Source organism: Pagrus major, chromosome 1, assembly GCF_040436345.1.
Source record: "Pagrus major chromosome 1, Pma_NU_1.0".
NCBI classification, from domain to species: Eukaryota; Metazoa; Chordata; class Actinopteri; order Spariformes; family Sparidae; genus Pagrus; species Pagrus major.
The window spans coordinates 18,141,092-18,161,866 of record NC_133215.1 but is presented as its reverse complement, the minus strand read 5'-3'; the positions used below and the strand labels follow the sequence as shown (position 1 = coordinate 18,161,866).

General features: G+C 42.5%; 1 protein-coding gene across 1 annotated transcript in view; it reads left to right on the top strand.

Moving 5' to 3' along the window:
* Window positions 1–20,775, top strand: part of zcchc7 (zinc finger, CCHC domain containing 7) — a 48,811-nt gene that overhangs the window by 5,880 nt on the left and 22,156 nt on the right. The window contains exons 3-5 of the mRNA XM_073478105.1: window positions 19,077–19,129; window positions 19,858–19,995; window positions 20,109–20,279. Of these exons, the coding sequence (XP_073334206.1) occupies window positions 19,077–19,129; window positions 19,858–19,995; window positions 20,109–20,279 (362 nt within the window). The remainder of the gene's footprint in view (window positions 1–19,076; window positions 19,130–19,857; window positions 19,996–20,108; window positions 20,280–20,775) is intronic.

The window sequence follows — 20,775 nt, the reverse complement described above, 5'->3', positions numbered from 1 at the left end:
GCTTCTCGCACTCTGAGACCTCAGTTGGCCTTTTGTATATTGTGAAGTGTATAATCTTAACTCAAACGCCAGTGTACTGTACGAACGAGTGGAATATGGATTTAGTTGGCTTCTCTGTGTGTTTGCGGCTGTGGGCATTGGGATTGTAAAATGAGATTACAATGGCATGTTGGGTACCGCACTAAGTGTGTGTTTTGTGTGAGTGTGTGTGTGTGTGTGTGTTGTGGGTGTGTGGGTGGGCGGGCAGGCGCTGCAGAAGGGAGGCATGGATAGGATCAGCTCTTATCTTGGCTGCCCAGTGCCACACGAGGTGTAACGCCACACCCACACTACCACACAGTGTGTTTGAACAGGCACACACACACACACACGCACCATGAAATCGCTGTGCCATAGTTTGACTTGTATTATCCAGTTTTTACAGAGGAAATGCAAATTAGATGAGACTACTGTGTAGGCCTAATATTAGCAAATGCAAAATAAATTGTAGAAATTCAGTTGAAAGTCGGATGCCTTCACTTTTTAAAAAACACGTTTGATTGAATCATTTGATGCCAGCGGCCACTGAACTGTAATGACAACTGTAATCTGTTAAATGAAATAGCTGTTTCTTTGTAAGGTGAAAAATCCCTTTATTAAGCAGTTGTGTCCATTATCGTGTCCTTTGAGTATTTTCTGGGGTTGGCTTCTTATATTTGTCAAAATAAATTCAACATTTGGCCTCTGAATATAGTTTGCTTATAGAAATATTCATTGTTTTGAATCATTAGAGCAAATTTTTAGAAGCACTGATTTGCTTGTGGTATTTGTTTTTCAGACCTGTGATCTCGCCTTCACTCACCTAAAGAAATATATTACAAAAAGTATGCACAACCATAAATGAAGCTTCAATAAATTGCCTTATTTTGTCTCTTTTCACTATTTGTTGTTCCGCTATTGTCCATGTCACTGCAGAACAGATCCACTGTCAGTTCAGTTCTGTCAAATACTTAATGCTTCTTTTACCTCTTTCTTTAAAAAATGGAGGAAAAATGATTGTTTAGACAAGTAAAAAAAAGCAGGAATGAGGCAGTAGAAAATCTGACCGTAACGTGAAGCATCACTGGAGTTTACATCCAAAGAAATCTGTGTGGACGGACAGAAGGACTCAGATTCAGACGGAGGGAGAGAGAGATGAGGGTGGGTAAGCTAAAGTGGATGAGACAGGCCTTGAAAAGGATCGGCCACGGTGTTGCTGTCGGTCAGGGCCGGTTTGTCTCCAGGCTAAGATCTCAGAGTGGCTCGAACACGGCTGGATTCTGCCCACACACTTGACATCTAGCGCCGTCTGTCAGTCTGTGTGTAGTTCTGACAGTCCAACCGTCACCTATAACACTTTGACCTGACGCACAAAAAACTGCACATCTGGTTTCAGCTCTGTTTTTCCAAGTTAAATGAAACGGCTGTTTATCTTGTGAGCCGTTTCAGATTCGTAAGACGTCAGCCACATTTGAATTGTTTCGTTTGAAGCTTTAAGTTGACGTGATTTGCGATGGCACTATTTTATGATTGATTTGTGTATTTTACATGATTACAGAAATGTAATTTTAATAATGTTTTATAGATATCATGGTTATTGTTACATTTTATGACTTTGTTTGTGGTCTTATGGCAGAATTGATCAGATTATTAATTTTGCTATTAGTTACTGCAGACATTCTGATTTCAGCGGTGCTTCTTCTGCTGCCGAGTGTCTTTCTTCTGTGCCGATATGAGTTTATTTATACCACGTTTATCTGCATCTGCAGGGGGACAAGCCATCCTGTCTGAAAGTCATCTTTGTCAAAATAATCTATGAAAATTTCTCTATTTTTTTCTTGGAAACTTTGACTGAAAAACACCCACAGACATCTGCGGTGAAGGCTGCAGGTGCTCATTTGTATTAATGCGGCTGTTTGTCTTCAGAGTGAGTGAGACGCGAGCATTTAAATATAATCAACTAGAAAATATTTCGACTAAACTTACAGACACCCCCTCGCACACACGCACACGCGTCTTGAAACAGAGATCCTACTGTCGACGGATTGCGTTCATATTTTAAAATGTCTTCTCTTTTTAAAGATATTTATTAGGCGCCGTGATAGTTACAGTTTAATATTTTGTGGAAATGAGAGGACATTTTAGAGTGAAAGTGAAGGTGTGATGCGAGGTTGGATGGTGTGTGTGTTGGAGTGTGAAGGTGTGTGCATCTTAAGACAAAAGTGTGTGTGTGTGTGTGCCAGCCGGTGTCAGCCTCACCACGCCTGAGGTGAGCCCAATAACCGTGCCCTGGCCCACTGGAACGAAGTTTCACCGTCTTTAGTTCCGAATAGAGAAAGAATGTGACATTAAATGAAATAGTTTTCAACACGGTGCGGTTTTTATGTGCTGCTGTTGAACTGTGGGTTTTTGATTTTTTTTTTTGAAATGTCAAATTTTCTGCAGAAGGTGTCAGAAAGAATATGGTGGTGGGAGGTGTGTTTTTTATATATATATATATATATATATAAAAACATACAACCTCAATTTTTCAGTGGCTGTAGCCTGGAGGAAGGGGTAATAAACTGGAGACCAGAGGGTCCCTACTGTAGTTTAATGTGTGTGTGTAGAAGGGGGGGGGGGGTAGAATAGGGAATCCCTGTCTTCTTCTTTAACCTTTATTTAACCAGGGTATCCCATTGAGAGCAAAAATCTCTCTTCTAAAGAGACCTGCAGCAGACATTGTGCCCTGAAGCTACAGGAAAAGACATCTAGACGAATACACACACAGAAACACACTCATGTATGATTAAATAAAACTTCAAAACCTGGACACCTTAATCCCATATTGTATGTTCTTGTTGGGCAGCGTGAGACTGTAACAGTATTTTAAATGTCACATTTCTAAGTGCCATTCAGTTTGGCCTGATTTCCACCACCCGTCTTTTTTACTCCCTCGTGCATTTTCTCCTTCCGTCCTGTCTTTTAAGAAGAGCAGGTTGGAAGGGAAGGGACAGGGATGAGAGTAGCGGAAGGAGAAAAAAAATGTCAATTACAATTACCAATAATAATCATTATAATTAAGCAATCACTTAATAGGAAATCAAATTATTGTGGGGGGTGACAGTGGGACAGAGGGAGGTCTCGTGGGACTGTATTAATTTCTCTTCTTTTATTTGGCCGGAGAACTTTCCCCTTATTGTCTTTCCTTGGCTTTTTTTTTTTTTTTTAAGCTGGGAGGGGTCGTCGAGAGGGCTTTATTAACTGGTAGCCTAGGGTGGTGATATTTTTTTGGGCTAGGGGGGTTGAGGAGGAGAAGGGTTTGAAGGGATATGTATTAATATTAATACGTTTTTGGGATGAGGAACAGGAGGAAGAGGGGCGAGCGGAGCAGGGAGGATGAGGGTTGGGGGGGGAGCAAAGGCAGTCATGGATCCACAAAATCACCCCCTCTCTCCCCTTGCCTCGTTCGTTCATTCGTCTCCCCCCTTTTTTCCTCTCCCATCTTCTTCAGCACGAGCAGAGCTGTTTTGGAATCAGAAGTTCAGTTTAACAGTCAACAGGATGAGAGGGAGAACCCCAAACACACAAATACGTACATTTAGGGTTAGTACGCTTGCTCCGGTATGCAAAGGGTTGCCTAATAATAGCCGGGCGTGTTTTTCAGAAGGTCCCAGAGGATGACCGTATGTGTGTGTGAGTGTGTGTGTGTGTGTGTGTATGAGTGTGTGTGTGTGTATGTGTGTGAGAGTGTGTGTGTCTGTGTGTGTGTGTGTCTCTGTGTGTGAGAGAGAGATTCTTGGCAGTATACCACACAGACACACAAGTGTGCCTGTTTAGCAGTTTCCTCTCCAGAGGCTCCTTGCAGTGTGTATGTGGCCATTCCAAGGCTTTCTCCCCATGTCTCTTAATTAAGGCACTCGTCAGACAGAGACCAGCTGGGCCTGGTCTGGCCTAGCTGGCACTCACCATATTTCAGTCAATCTAGCCCTCTTCCCTCATCTTCTTCTCTTTCTCTTTCTCTTTCCATCTCACTTACTTTCCCTTCTTCTTTTTGCTGATTTCTTTGCCCCTTGTGTCTATGTTTCTTTCATTCGGATTCGACCCACTGTTATGTGTTGTATACTGATGTACTAAATACTATCTGTTTACGACATGTGTAAGCTTAACTGGTTGACCTTTCCATCACACCTGCCTTCAATAAAGCGCTAATTAGGAGTCCCATTAGGATGCGAGAGCTTGCCAGTTAATAGGCCCTTAAATACTAGGGTTTACGTGTTTAGTTGGAAAGACTTAAGGGAGGCAAATGCCAGCCCTTAACAGATGAAATGCAAGTGTTTCTTCTCTGACAGATGAAAGAAAAGGCCCATATCTGAAAAAGGTCATTAATCTCTTAAAAACATGCAGGTAGTGCTCATATCAGTTATTAGATAAGTCAGACTGATCAGGATGGAAGCCATTTCCTCATTTCCACTGTATACTTATTTAAGGATATTTTCAGTGGTTGCGTTACCTGGTGTCTAACTGGAACATCTCCTTCTCAAACTGGCACTAAATAAGGCTAAAGCGCACTCACAGCCCTCATTCATGCTAAGGTATAGCCTGAATTCATCTATATATCAGAAAAAAATACACCGGGGTGATAAATAGTAAATAGATCTTCATGCGGTCTTAAGCGGAAGTTAATATATCGTGAATATTTCTAAAAGGGTATCACTGAAATTCAACATCAGCCCGTGCCCATACCCGCACTCCACCTTTCTTCCCCTAACACTTCAGCTCCACCCCTCCCTCCCTCTGCTCCATCCATCCCATCTCTTTATTTCTCCACTCCCATTCCCAACCATCCTTCCATACAACAAGACCAAGCCCTGGTTACGTGGCTGTTGCTATGCCGGGCTTGCAGGGTCAGGATTCATGCTATATAGGCTTTCCTGTGCTAATCCAGCCTGTATCTGGGATCAGTTTGAGGGGTCACACAGCTGACATTAAACTCCGTGTCCACATTCTGCATATATAGACTTCCAGCAGAGAGGCTTGATGTTTCTAAATGTGGGGAACGGTGATTATCAGTGAGGTGCATTTCCTTTTGTTGAAGAAATGGCCCAGCATTAGTATGACCGGTTGTCCCTGCACATCTATATACCTCGTTTATAACATTATGTGTCTGTGAATGAAGTTTAAGTCTTTGCTCGTGCGCGTCCTCCTGCGTGCACGCACGCCTGTGCATTAGCACACCTAGGCCGCCCCTTTATCCGGGGGATTATGGTTAAATGGAATGCTGAGATTCTGGCGGCGAGCGACCGATAAAGCCGAAGTCGGCGTTGGGAGAGAAAATTAATTATTGAGGATAAAATCAGAGCGAAGGAGATAGTTACCAACTCGTTGGGGAGTTTAGTCATTGATATTTCGGCGCAGCCTTCCCGACAACACACAGAGTTCATCACACCCTAATGTGAGACTGTGAGTGTGTCTGTGTGTGTGCGTACACCCACGGGTAGGGCTTTGCAGGCTTTTCAAGGTTTTGGTCAGGGATACTCAAATAGGAAAGCGTTCATGTTTTACGCAGTCTTTACAGGCTGATTTAGCTTTTTACCCCCCTGCGGATCAACTAGAATGTCCACAGGTTCTCCTACAGCTCCTGGTCTCCTCTTACACACTGTTATGTGGCACTTGTACTTGTCATCAATCAGAATTCAAACATTATAAATTTCATATTTGTTTTTTATCCTTCGCTTAAGTTTGAACAAGATTTAAAAACATTCTAACCAGAATTATATTTGAATTTTGACAAACTTAGTGAAGTAAGTGTGAAATGAATTACTCAGGGGAAGAAGCTAATTTGAAATGTAATCTGAACCATCCAACTAGTAAAGAATGCAGGTTTGATCAAAGGCGGGTTTTTAAATTTCTGTGAGTATTGAATTAAAATGGAATAATTGTCAGCAACAGCAAATAAAAAAATATTATTAAAGCGACATTTGAGTACTTTGTTGTTCAGTTTTCAAATTTCTCTATTTCTAGCCTACACAAATTCGGCTTTTAATTGATCAAATGTGTTCCACAATATGAATTTTCTCATACAAGTAAAGCAAATGCCTCCAAAATGGTGGAAATCTGAAAAGGTTTTGCTCTAGGTACATGAAAAGAATGAAACAATCTCTGTGGTAAAGAGGATCTGTGTCAAACATACTGAGGGGTCATTGTAAAGAAGCACCAGAATGTACAGTAACATTGTAAACAAGTAAACACAAACTGTATGGCTTCATTTCATTGTTACAAGACTGTCTTATTGTTTTATATTCTCATAGCACACAGGATTTTTTTTTTATTGCGTAGCACCAACCAATATACCACCTTGAAATGTGCATCTTCTCTCTGGTTTTTGTTTCATGTTTTTCTCCCCCTTTAGTTGAAAAATATTTCTAAATGGATAAAACATTGGGTTTTTTTCGAGCAGATTTATCAACACTCAACACATTTTGTCACTGCTTTGCTTTTTACAACACAAATAATGAAAATTAGACAGCAAACCAGACTCTTCGGCTGTTACAACTCGCTGTTTTTGTGCCATAGAATGAAAACGGTAAGAAGTAATGTAGCCTGGTGATAGTAGACGGTAGCCTTGACATGATTTTCCTTTTTCCTGACTGAGTGGTCAGTGTTACAAATCAGCTGCGAACAAATACCCGTCGCTGACCTTACAGGACTTTTTGTATCTAGACAGATTTATATATGTGTGTGTGTGTGTGTGGCTGTGTGTGCGTGAGTGCAGGTGAGCGCATTTTTCTCCTCTGAGTGCAGACTGATCAATAGTAATTGGGTTGAGTGTCTCAGGCCTGTGTCTCTCCTTTGTACTGTGGGCCTTTTGTAGGCTGACACAGGGCCGGGAGAGAAAGGGGGGACAGGAGGGAGAAAGAAAAGGAAGAGAGAAGGGGGGAGATGGAGAGAAAATGGAGGATGTTTGCAAGTCGACGAGCATGACTGACTCCCTCAACCAAATCTCCGGATATTTATTCAGCATTACTCACTAATCTAAAAAAATCTTCCTCCCTTTCTGTCTTCTCTTCTTTTCATTCACACTCCACACTGGAAGGATGGTGTGTGTCTGTGGTGTGTTATTGTGTGTATGTGTGTGTGCAGGTTTCTACTGTAGGATGATCTTTAAGAGGTGTGATAAAACAGATGACTTGTTAAGATGTATTAACAGTCTCTTTCTCCCTCCTGCTTACAAACACAAGCACTCTCCTGGAGTATCTCTTCATCCTCCTCGCTCGCTATTCTGTCTCTTTTATGACTTCCATAAAAGCGATGTGTGTTGAGCGAGGGCGGCAAGCTCCAGTGGTATTAGCAGGGAGGCATTAGGCATAAACTCTAAGGTATATTAAAGCAACGGCCCTGTTGTTCATATAAACACGCCAATTCAATTTAGCCTGCCCCACGGGGAATGGGATTTCAGCAGCTACCGAGAGCAGGAGGAGGGAGAAAGAGAGGCAGAGCGGGAGGGAGGGAGGGAGGGAGGGAGGGAGTGTGAGTGGTGGATGAGGTAAGACAAGAAGAGGAGGTGGGATGAAGGGATCTTGGGCAGCAAAGGAGAGGGGGTGAAGAAAAGGAGAAGGAAAGGTTCGGGCAGAGACGTGGAGATTGGCATATGGGAGTGGCATGGTGGGTAGTTGCAGGAATTCATTATTGTTGTTGCATTAACTACCATGACGTAAGAACCTGTGTGTTTGTCTGTGTGTGTGCAGTGATAAGCACCATAGACACACGCACACGCACACACACACACGGAGACAACTCACACCCTGGCAGGCAGAGGGGGCTGCCAGTGTCTGTGCACCGTTGCACGCTTGGACAGAGCATTATGTGGGAAACCCTACAGTTATATTATTCAATCCAAATTCAAATGGGCTTGTCAGGAAAGCTCCAGCTTTTTATTACCTGTCAGAAAAACCAAGGGATGGACGGAGCAGAGGGGAGCAAATTAAACGACAGTAAATAAGACCCCCTATCTCTCTCTAGCTCTCCCCCCTGCCATTCTGCCATTTCTCCCTGCACTGTATTTTGGAGACACACATACACACACATTTACAGATTTTGACAGCATGTTGTTGTTCGGCTCTATCTGTAGTTTACCTTAACCAGGTTTTATCTGTCAATCAGATGCAGGAAGACCTAATTATTTTGTTCAATCTCCAGCCAATATGGATCAACTGAGCCAAGAACTGGATTTGATATTAAAGTAAAAGTCAGATGTTTATTTAGATGGATTTAATGCACTTTTGACATCTATGAGCAGGGAATCATGGGAAATTAAAGAAAAAGGGGGCGGAAGGAGGAAGAGGGGAGATGGAGGGATTTCTTAAGGATGAGCTCTGCATTTGGAGAGGTGGGGGTAAAGCGTGGTGTTTCCTCCCATTAAAAACACACACACACACACACACACACACACACACACACACACACACCCTGAACACCCAGAACAGCCTCCTCCCGTCGTGCCCCCTTCAGCCAGGCATAACCTCTGCCATCTGTCCACCCCCCTCCTTCTCCTCTCTTCCTACTCCTTCCTTTCACCCTCCTCCTCCTCCTCTGCTCTTCCTCTTCTTCCTCCAGCCCCCAGCTCCCCCCTCTGTTCATTTTAAGGCCCCCACCTTCAGTCTCTGATGGCATGTGGAGAATTTCTTCCTTGAGGAGTCGGAGGGATATTTTTGTATTTGCACAGTGGCCAAAGTCAGAAGTTTTTTTTTTTAGCAGAGATGGTGTGAAGCAGTCATAAAAAGTCTTAATGACTCAGTTTTAGTTTCACTCGCGGCATCCTTTTAACATTTAGTATGTGGGCAGTTATCATTATGTCATTATCGTTGGGTTTTAGACATCCAGTAACATTTGACTAATAATGTTTTAAGGTCAAATTGTCTTACTAATCACACACACATCCCCTATTTTCTATTCCTTGGCATAGAAAAGGCTGTCTCTTGCTACTGCCTGATCATTTTTGAGACTTTGTGCTGTATTGATCATCCCACCAGGCCTCCATTCCTGCTTTCTTTCCCCTCTTGATAATGATAATGTTGAGTTATGCCAGGATAATAGAAGGTTTGATATCCTATTAATTGTCTGAATCATTAATCATGTTAAAAAAGGTAACATTTGGTTATTACAGGTTTATGTAAATACATTTTTGCATTCTTTGTCTTTTTTCACAGCAATACTTGTGTTTTATTAATCAACAGTTTGATAAAATAAGCTTTTTAAAGACATAACTGGCATCTTTTTTTTGTAGTTATACTGAAATTGTGATCCTAGTGATTTTTTATAGTTTCTTTCGAGTCGCCAATAGAGAGATGACAGGAAATGTGAGAGATTGGGAATGACGTGTAACAAAGGTCCTCTGCTGGACCACTTCATGGTTGGAGCCTATAATGTCTATTTTTGACATTTTATGTCATTAGCGATCAATAATTTGAACACTTCACATGAATTGATAACAAAATTAATATTTATTTGCAGACCTTGGTTATAATAAAAGGTAATATTGTTTTATTCCCATTCCCTCCCAAATCTGCCACCGACTTCCAACTTTGGCAGATGAAAAGGACAGCTGGATGCATTTATAAACTGTATTTGAACAGAGCGATAAAAGAGCCATATTAGGAGCTCCTCTTCTAATCCTCTATTGTTCTTTGTCTGTCCCCTGTCCCACAGAGGGGCTGCTCTAATTAAAGACTAATAATTGTATTGTTTTATAAAGCCTATAGAGACAGAGATTCTGCTCTTCAATCATTCACTCTCTCCTCCAATGTACCCTGCCCATCGAGGGCTATCTCGCCGGGTGAAGTCTATAACCTACTGTGACTGTTTTGAGTGTGCGTGTCTGTGTGTGTGTGGATTAATGTGTGGGTGTGTGTGTGCACTCTGTACGGCATACAGTAGGAGCAGGAAGGAAAAAGCCAAATCTAAATTAAAACTTTAAAGCACCATTATTTAATTACCCCAAAGGCTGTGGATTTGAAGGATTGAAGGGTGTGTGTGTGTGTGTGTGTGTGTGTGTGTGTGTGTGTGTGTGTGTGTGTGTGTGTGTGTGTGTGTGTGTGTGTGTGTGTGTGTGTGTTGTGTTTGCTCATGCAAACGCTTGCTGCTGTCCAGGATTATTTCAGTTTTTCAATTTGCCCTTTCTGCTCCTCTGTGTGTGTTTGTGTGTGCGTACGTGCATGGCCATTCATATGTGTGTTTGTACGTGCATGTGACCACAGTCTAACCCCTTATTGGTTGCCCCTCCTTCACCTCTACCCTGCACACACACATGTATGCAGGCATGCTGAAGCGCCGGCAGATAAAAAGGCATTATGGTAAATTCCACTTAATGACAAATTTTTAATTTGGGGAACAGGGCCTGGTGAATGGAGCTTAATTACCGGGGCCAAAGATCCCTCAGAAAAATAACCCCCTCGACGTGCCCAACCTGCCCGATAATGGAGCGCTCCACAAAATGCCTCAGATTAACCAACGCCGTTTATCTCAACCCCCTCCACCACCTCCCCCCCTTCTCTCGCTGTATAATAACAAAAATAACAATCATGAAAATTCTATCTGCCTCCCAGCCCCCATCACCCCACTTCCCTCTCCCGCTCTCCCGCCTTTCCGCCCTCCCGCCCACTGCCTGGTTCACTCCCGCAGGAGGAAATTCATCAAAATGAAATTGAGGTTGCAACTCACTGGTTTTATTAAAATATATTTGCCCCTTACAGACGCCGTTTGCTGGTGTGTTAGCGTGTTTCGCCGCAGAAGACAAAAGGGGCTCCCTGAATAATTTGGTCAGTTTTATCAGCGATATTTTATGGGCTCGCCTACACGAGTGTGACTTTAAATACAAACACTTGTTGACTAGTACGCTGCTCTGCTGTCTTTCTGAGTTCAGTTAGAAGTCCACAGTGATCCTCCCTACAAATAGGCATACTGAGTGAAACATATGTGGCCTCTGATTCAGTTGTTGTTTTATTCTCTTGTCGGCGACTGTGTAAACTGTATCATGTAAAACTCTTAGAAGGTTTGAACTTTAAATTAGGGATGCAACCAACAATTGTTTTATAGCTGTTTGCCTCAGAAAGTCAGAAATTTGTGAAAAATGCCAATTATAATTTCCTTACATCCAGGGTTTATCATCCAATTAGCTTTTTTTATCAACCAATGTTCCAAATCCAAAGATAACGGACAGTGAAAACCTGGAAATCCTCACAATTTAGAAGCTAAAGGAAGGTACTGTTTGACGTAAATGATTGATGGCAAAAGATTTGCCGCATGTCAGTTGACAAATTTATCTACTCTAAATTAAACTGTTTGAGTCATGTTATAATATATAATTTCAACAAGTGTTTTTTTTATGTTTTAAAACATACATTTTGTGTATCTACATAATATCCATCCAAGGACGAGGGTTCATTTTAAAGTATAACTATAATTTCAATAAATATATTTTCCTTACACAAGTGGCACTTATAGTATCTCTATTAAAGACAGTTGTTCAAACTAATTGGTCTTGGCAGTTTCATCTCCCGATTGAAAGCCTCTCTTGCGTCTTTTACACAATGCTGTGTAATGTAATGTACCAAAAACCCATTTTTTCTATAACCTCCAGGTGAGTTTCTGGTTCAAAGCTATTTAAGTTGAAGTCTGAGTCAATGATGTTAACTGTTAGTCTTCATTCGATCAATGTGACTTTAAAACCATCATCCTTATCGTTTAGAAAAAATCTCATGATCTTGTACTTCAAGTTAGCAACAGACGGTAAAACGGTAATTAAAAGTGAGCACCATTTTTCATTGTCCTGTGATGTGTCATTGGCACAAACCAGCCAAGCATAAATAAGTCAAATTTTGATTTTCTTTTTTTTGAAACATGGATGCATGATTGGTGAGACCAGCAGAACTGATCATGAGTCAGAGCTGTGTGTTTAATAAGAACCACTGATTATCAACAGATACATGGAGATAAATTTTGCGTTTGAATTGAAAATCTCGACTAAATAGACGGCTAACGGATATTAAAAAGACACAATGACTACCTGTCAAACCCGCAGACGTGCACAGGCTCGGTTTTGGATAACTTGAACATGGTTCCGCCGTACTCACACAGGCACACACACAAACACACACACACATACAAACAGACTCACTCACTTTTCTTGGCCTTCTCTGGTCCCTGTTGTTGTGTACCCTGATTGGACCATGTGGTTGCCATGCGGTTGCCAGGCCGCGCCCCTGCTGTGTGGTAATTGGTGTCTGTGGTATTGCCGCGTGGCGACGGTGCTTTGACTGACAGGTTTGGCCACCTGCCCTGCCCTGGCTGCCAACATGGTGTGGAAGGGGGCGAGGAGGAAGGGAGGAGGTGGCACGGGGCTGGCAGGGGGTGAAGGCTCGGCTTGTCACGCGAGGGTAGGGGGTGGATAATCAGAGACGGGCTGCAACGAAATATGTGATGGCCGAACACAAGGCAGATTCAACAGGGACCAGGGTGATGGCATCTGACTGCGTTTTGCCTTTTCACCAACCTGCAGTCGGAAAATAATCTGTCAAATCACTGATCACAAAACGTCTTTTGGATCTGCCTTTGACAGATCGCGTTTGATGTATATACAGTCTGTTACGTCAAGGTTATGTTCTGTGTTTTCTTGGACTGTGATTGAGGTAGATTTCCAGAGAGCTTGGCTAAAAGGGGTTCTGCCACCCAATTACATGTAGGTGGGCTTGAGTATAGCTTTGATTATTTTTTTATGTAATTTTTTGAGAAATTTGTCTCTTCGTCTGTCTGACTTGTGCTGGCAGAGGTTTATTACCAACATGGGAACTTGTTCCTTTACATTTCGTGGTGCCTGTATGTTATCCCGACGGTTTTGTGCATGATTCCAAGTCATGCAAAAAACCTGCATCTTTGTGTGCCATGTGCCGCAAGAACATTTGCGATGCTCAGTGATATAAGGGAAACAGACAGGTTAGCCAGAGGATGAAAGTAAAGGGGTTTTTGGAACTTGTGTGTTTTGCTGGAAGCCGGTCGTTATGAATAAGATAAGACTTCAGCTAAGTGAAACTGGAGAAAAGATGGCAGCAGCAACGGTTCAAGTTGCCCACTTTTGTGAATATTGCAATGAGTTTACCGCAACAAATTCCTGCAAATCTTTCTCATAAAAGCCTTGTTAAGAAATGTAGGGTTTCTGAACACTGAAACTCTAGAGGACTTTTAAATTGAAATGAATACAGGAAGTGTTGAGTTTGTATTAACAGTGTAATGCAGTAGCTTAAACAGAGCAAACAGGAGCGGCAGATCAAAACAAGTCTTCGTACTGAAACGCTTATAACCTGCAGTATAACCTGCACCAACTGGTTACTGATGGGAGATTTCTCTTGCCGATGGCGGTCTGAGTAGCGTAGGGGCGCTATTTGCGCAACTTTCAACTCTAGTACAACATACCAAGACATAAGCACCGCACCACCTATGGAGCTGAACTTATCGTTGATTCCCGGGGCTCCTGCTAACTCTCCACCTAACGTTACAAATGCCTGTTCACTCGGTTGGAACAAAATCAAACCAGTTGAAGCTCTTACGTCAGACCCGTATAGCAAAACCGGAAACCAACCCAACCACAATAAAATGTTCAAGTTTGGTCTTATTTAATCTCAAAAACTCATCTTATCTGCTACAGCTAGTCTGTGTCAGTGTGGTTTGATACGATTTAATTGACAGTTGCCAAGCAAGAAACAACAAACTCAAACGCATCTCCTGTCATCATATTCTGACTCATATGTCGCCGACAGCACAGACTGAAACAGTATAGACCGAAATCCATTAGTTGCAATGAAACTAAACTTTTATATGTTCATGTGGGATCGCTATGCTCAAAGTAAGAAGTAAGAAGGGCCTTTGAACAGTGAATGTCAATTCAGTCAAGCGTTCATCAACAGATAGATTTATGACTAATACCACGTTTGTAAATGAAGCAAATCTTTGCCCCCGTTGGAGAACGCCTGTTGACTGGAAGCGTATTGTTGTTGATCCTGTGCATTTCAGCTCTCTTTCTCTCTCAGCCTGTGTCTGTCTAACAGAGAGATCAGTGGAAATGGGCAAAGAAGGAGCATGAAATGAAGCCAAATGAAATCTGCAGCTTTAATCTATAATAGGCCTGTACAGCTATTGATCTATTCCCTGCATGGCAAACACACACACACACACACACACACACACACACACACAGTCTATCTCCTTCTTGTTCTGCATATCATTTCATCATCTCTGCCTCACTCCCCACTACCATTCCCACAAACACTTAGTCCTCCTCTACCTGGATGTTCCTTGCTGTCCAGTGAGCTTGATATTCAGCCAGCTTCTCTTTTGTTGTGTTGTAATGTGCTCCCCCCCCCCCCTTCCCTCTCACTGTTCTTGTTCATCTCACTTCTCTCATTCTCCTGCTCTCTTTGCCATTGTGTTTTACACCCTCAGCCAGACTTTTCTGTCACACAAAAGAGCTCCGAAAAGCTACGGCGGGTTTGTGCGTGCCTGTGCTTGCGTGCAAGTGTCTGACTTAGCCAACCTTTTTGGTGTGTTTAACCTCAAGGCTGTAGGGCAAGGGTGATGTCACAAAGGAAGCGCTTTTTTCTGTGCACACACGCACACGCACACACAAACACAGCCTGCACACTCCCGCCCACCCTAACTATTGTCATGTATAGTGTTGCTAATCCGGCCCTGTCGCTTCAGTATCAAACATAACCTCCATTTGGGGGGCAAGGCCTCTCTTTCACTCCCATTTTGTGTGTGTGTGTGTGTGTGTGTGTGTCTGTGTGTGTGTGTGTGTGTCTGTGTCTGTGTCTGTGTCTGTGTGCGTGCCTGCTGGTTGGTGTGTTAATGGGCCCGGGCAACAGTGTGGTACAATGGGCGGGCAGGCTTGGGGTGCCAGTTTAAGTGTCGAGACAGGGAAAGAGGGATAGGGGCACAGCAGGTCAATCCAAGGCTTTGATGTTGCAGTAGATGACACAGACATGCACACATAACACACACATCGTAGGAAGCTGGTTTATGGTCACAGTTGAGGGTTGTTGTCAGGAGAGACTGCCACATCGACTTGACTTGGGTGTGTGTCTTATGTCTCGTCCTTGACTTAAACCACCCTGCCTGGACCTTGTCCCGTGAGAAGGATGTTACTCCTCGTCCCTTATATTCCCTTTGTGTGTGTGTGTGTGTGTGTGTGTGTGTGTGTGTGTGTGCGCACGCGTGTGTGTGCTTGTGTGTGTCTCACCCCAGGAGAGCCGGGTGTTCATGGTTCATTAGCCACACGTACACTTCTGTTCTGTTCTCACTGGTAGAAGGGACAGATTCAGAGCATTCATACACACATACAAGCTCCCCCTCACACACACGCACACACACATTTTCCGTGTTTTGTTCTGTTCTACCGGCTCTGATGAACTGGCACGCAGTCTCCTCCCCTCTCCTCCTCATCTTCTAGTAATCAGGGTACCTATGAGACAGACAGGTAGCATCTGTCGCCTTCTCTCCCCTGATCCTTCCCTCCCCCTGTTTCTCTGTCTCCCCCTCTTCCACGCCATTGTGTCGACTCTCCCTCGACGACACGGTGATGTGATAATGTACGAGTGTGTCCCGCAGAATAAAAATCAGTGGAACCTGCAGAAATTTCTCTCTGTTGATTGTTTGATTGAATACACGTAAAAACATGTCAAGACCCAGAGGTCGTTGTTCATCTTCAGACCCCCAGTTTTGTTTTTATGTCTTTAAAGATGGCTGTAAGAAACGCTTCACCATTAGATCGGTTGAAATTGAACAGTTGCAGCCAACATGGCGGAGGCCTCTCTCTCGAGTCCGTTCAGCTGCTCGATGAAGCCGCTGCCATCTGCTTATTCAGCTCCAGACTCCTTCAGATCAGTCGGGCCACGATGAAGCGAGCAGCTCTGATGGTTTGGTTTTGAACAGGGCCTCAATGTTGATTAGCATATTTTCACCCAGTGTACAGACAACAGCCCCCCCACCCACACATCCACCCTCTCTTCTTTTCCTCCTCCATCCTCTCTTCAACCACCCGGCACCCCCACCCATGTGTTTGATTCCTCGGCCGTGACAAAGAGCTTCACCCTTTATCCGTGTGTGTGTTGGTGAGATGGGGGGCCCTTAGATTAAGGGAAAGCTTCCTGCTCTTTATTTGGGGAGTCCCCCCGGGAGACGCTTTGGGAATGACTTTCGTTGAGTCACTAACGCCTACTCGCGCACACACACACACACACACACACACACACACACACACACACACACACACACTCTCAGACGCACTTCCGCACACACACACACACCTTTCTCCCCTGCCTTTTCTTCAAGCTGCCCATTGACTGGGTGCTAGCTGTTGTGTAACAACAACTACATGTGCACGGACGCACAGAAACACACACACACACACACGTCACACAGAGGCCCCCCAGTCTGTTCACAGTAGGTGAGCACTGCAGAGGTTCCCGCATTCACTTCTGAATACTTACCACGCAAACCACCTTGGACTAACTCTTAATCCAGTGTGACAGAGAGAAACAACCCATGTGCCTTTACACAGCATGTTTCTAGTGGACAGTACAGTGAATTTAAAAGCGTCACTGAAGTGAGAGCATTGAAAATAAAGACATGAAATAGTGAAATAAGTACTTAAAGCTTAAAGTGAACATACCAAAACACGGATTAGACAACGATCTTCTGTGGTTGTACTATTTACCGTTTGACCCTTGGGAACATTTGCAAGTTGGTGGATGGAAGCTAGTCAAGATAAACTAAACTGACCAAGCAGCTTTTAACAAATTCATCCAATCTCTCTCAAACACATTGAAATACTAATGTCTTAGGAGAACTATGGTTAGTTTGTGGTTTCTTTCTCTTCCCCTGCTATTTAACTGAAATACAGCTGAAAAGATTAGTCGATTGAGGAAAAACAAAACCTCAAACATGCCAAACATTTTGCTCTTCCAGCTTCGCCAATGTGATAATTCACTGCCTATCTCTATTTTATATCGTTATAAATGTAATATCTTTGTGGTTTTTTGTCTGATAATCAGACCGAACATGACATTTTAAGACATTTCATTGGGCTCTATAAACTGTGGTGGACATTTCTCATTATTATTAGACAACTAATAAATTAATCAGAGAGACATTGGTAGATTTATCGATAATGAAAATAATTATTGTTTGCAGTCCTTAACTGATACCAGGTCACCTAAATGCTTTTACCGTGTTGCTCCTATTGATAACCTTTGTGCATTTTCTGTGAATATTTCTTTAAATACTGCTTTTACCTCATAGCTGTCTGGTTTCAGGTTAGTCATTACACACTGCTTTGCTCTTGAATATTTTGAAAACATATTGGACTTCTGATTTCATCACCACCCAGTTCTTTTGAGAGACAGGAGAAAATTTGAATGCCTCAAATTTATATGGATCTAAACTGAGAAACCCTCCTGAAAATAAAATTCAATGTTGTGTCCAACATAGTCATGTACACATTCCGATTTAATGGACCAAATTCAAAATTACTGACACATGATTGCAAGATTCAATTCACTTTGGACTGATTTTGTGTAGAGACTGATGTTACAGTCTAAAATCTTAGTGTTCGGCTTAAATTCTGCATTAAGGTAATTATTTTCTGACAGAAATTAGAGAGAAGCCCCTCTTAAAACATGAAATACATTGAGTGTGGTTGTACACAAGGTACACACATGTAGAAAAACTGCTTTTGTCCAAGATGGGCCACCTTCTAAGTGATTTTCAAAGGTTTTCGTCTACTCAAGTGATGCCTCTTTCAAATCATGTTTAAAAGTAAAAAACCTCTTAATTTGGAGTTAGAAGCTTTTGGTGTAATGACGATGATGCTCGTAAGGGAATGTTCGTGTGTGAGTGTTTTTGGAGGTGAAGGTCGCAGCAGAAAGAAGCCCCATCCAAACAGCAGCCATTTTAATTTGTTTGACAGGGAAGAGTGGTGATAACCTCCCACTGCAGCCGCACACCCGGGGAGGAGAGGGGGGGAAAGAGAGGTAGAAAACAAGGGGAGAGAGCGAGAGCGAAAGCAGAGGAAGGAGGGCTGAGCAGAATTGCGATAAGGGGCCGGATAGAGAGAGTAAGAAAAAGAGAGCAAGAGAGAGTGAGGTGGAAAGGAGACTGTAATATTTGATTATGGCTCAAGGCTGTATGTTTGTCCAAAGGCTAAAGACTGTCAACCAGCTAATCGTGGGGGTCGATGCGTGGGTGTGTCTGTATGTGTTTGTGAAAGCATGTGAGGCTGTGTGGGTCGTTGCTATCAGCACATAATTTATGCTGAGTACACGTGTCTGTGTGTTTCTGCGTGTCTGTGTGTGTGTGTATGTTACGATTTCTGGATGTCAGTTACAGTTCTGTGGGCCTGAGGAGAATACAGTGGTCTCCCTCAGGGCGCTGTTAGTGCCACTCTCATACAGATGTGCTGGGCTGCCGCTGTGTCAGTTTCAGTGTGTGTATGTGTGTGTCCCTCTCTTACAGGAAGCTAAACTTACTCCTCAGGCTTTAGAGTTCTTAATAAGGTTGGATATTGTTGAGAATTTATCAACTGGTTCGTATAGGTTCAAAATCTTGACATGTTGTTTGAGTACAAAAAGAACTGTAGAAAGCAAAAACTTTATTTTCCTAGATTTAGATTAGGCCGCGATAAACAGACATTTGTCAAGCCACACTTCTTCGAGCAACATGCTCTGACACGTGTAACCAACCAGTATTGAAGATGCACAGTTGGTCCAAACTTTGCTTTCAGAAATGTATCAGGACACTTCATAAAAACAGATTTTGTAACAAATCCTTCTTGTGTTCTTGTGCATTCCCATTCAGAAAGGCACCTTTATCTAACTCTAATCGTTGTGATTTGTAATGTAAATAACATTATGATGTTTGCTTGTAATTTTGCGATCATATTAGACAATATGATGAGTACAATTGAAAATAAGATCCTAAACCTAAGCAATTAAATTTGCAGTGTTTTAATAGACATTTTTCTGTCCTGCCAGATGTTAAAGAAAAACGAGGGAGCAGCTGGTTGGTCTCTGCAAAGGACAAGGAGGTAGGTGGCAATTACAGCATGTAACATACGTCCTGACATTCAGCCATCCCTGTCGTCTGAGGTCTTTTTTTATAAAATACTGTAGTTTATGCTTGTCTTTGAAATGATATGAATGATATTTCTGAGTGTTGAATCCAAACTATAACATTTTTCTCTAAAAATATATACATTGACACTGTGCACTGTACAAATATAAGCCAAAGTCATATATATTAAGTAATGTTTAATTTGTTAAAGGTGTACTATGTAGTTTTGGGTAAGACAAGAGAAAGATCTTACATTTTTTTTATGCCTAAACAAACTAAATAAACAAACGCTCTTTGTTTTCATGACTAAATAAACAAACTGACCTTAAAGGACAACACAATTTCATACTGTTTTACTTTGTTTATATTTGGCGGACCCTGCCACCTTTCTAGCTCCAAACAGTGTTCTGGGACCTTATTTTCCTCCGAGAGCAGCTTGTTTATTCAGTTATGGAAAAAATGAATATTTCTGAGTTTGAATTTCTTTTCCAAAACTACATAGTGCTACTTTAAACAAATATTTTACTCTCATTAGAAGGTATGGCATACTCTTATTGCACATTTTGATAGTGATTCCAAAATAATATCTGATTTTCACTAGAAATTAATTAACAGTTGATCTTTATCTTTTGTGGGTACAAAATATCCAAGTTGTTTCACAATCATGATGTTAATGATGCACTAACTGTGTGTGTGTTTCAGGCTCGGATCTATAACAAAGACAAGGGTGCCAGGGTAGCGGTTCAGCGGCTGTCAAACAGATACTACACCGACAAGAGTGTCCAATGTAGAAACTGCAACAAGCTTGGACATCTTTCCAAGAACTGCCCTGAGCCCAAAGTCAGTTCCATTCACTGCACAGTAGCATGTACAGCTTATACACATTGATGAGTACAAGAACGTAAACCTACTAACTGTGTTATGTGTGTGTGTGTGTGTGTGTGTGTGAGCAGAAGTTGTCACCCTGCTTCCTCTGTGGCACCCCAGGCCACCTGGTCAGTCAGTGTCCCAATAGGCACTGCAGCAACTGTGGCCAGCCTGGACACCTCTACGAGTCCTGCAGCGAGAAAGCGTACTGGCATAAACAGTGTCACCGCTGCGGGATGACGGGGCACTTCTTTGATGTGAGTATAGCATTCTTGTTTATTAGGATGGAGTTAACGGACCAGTGTGTAGGATTTAGTGGCATCTAGCAGTGAGGTTGCAGATTGCTCATCTCACCCTCTAATACGGTGGCCGCTCAAAATACCGAAAACGCTAAAAGGCCCCCTCAAGAGTCAGTATTTGGTTTGTCCATTCTGGGCTACTGTAGAAACATGGGGTTGAGACATGGCAGACTCTGTAGATGAAAAGGGGTCATTTTAACGTAACAAAAACACAATGATTTTTAGTTTCAGGGGATTATGCACTAATTAAAACATAATCATGAATTCTAAATTCTATTTCAGTAGACCATCCCAAATCCTACACACTGGACCTTTATTTTTCACAAATCCTCTGTGGGGTGCTAATGCTGCATTCCAGACAATGTCAGAGGCTGGAATTTCCTAGTTTCCTCAAAGCGTTCCAGGTGCAGGATGGACTGCAAAACTGACTGACTATGACAAAATTTACATACAG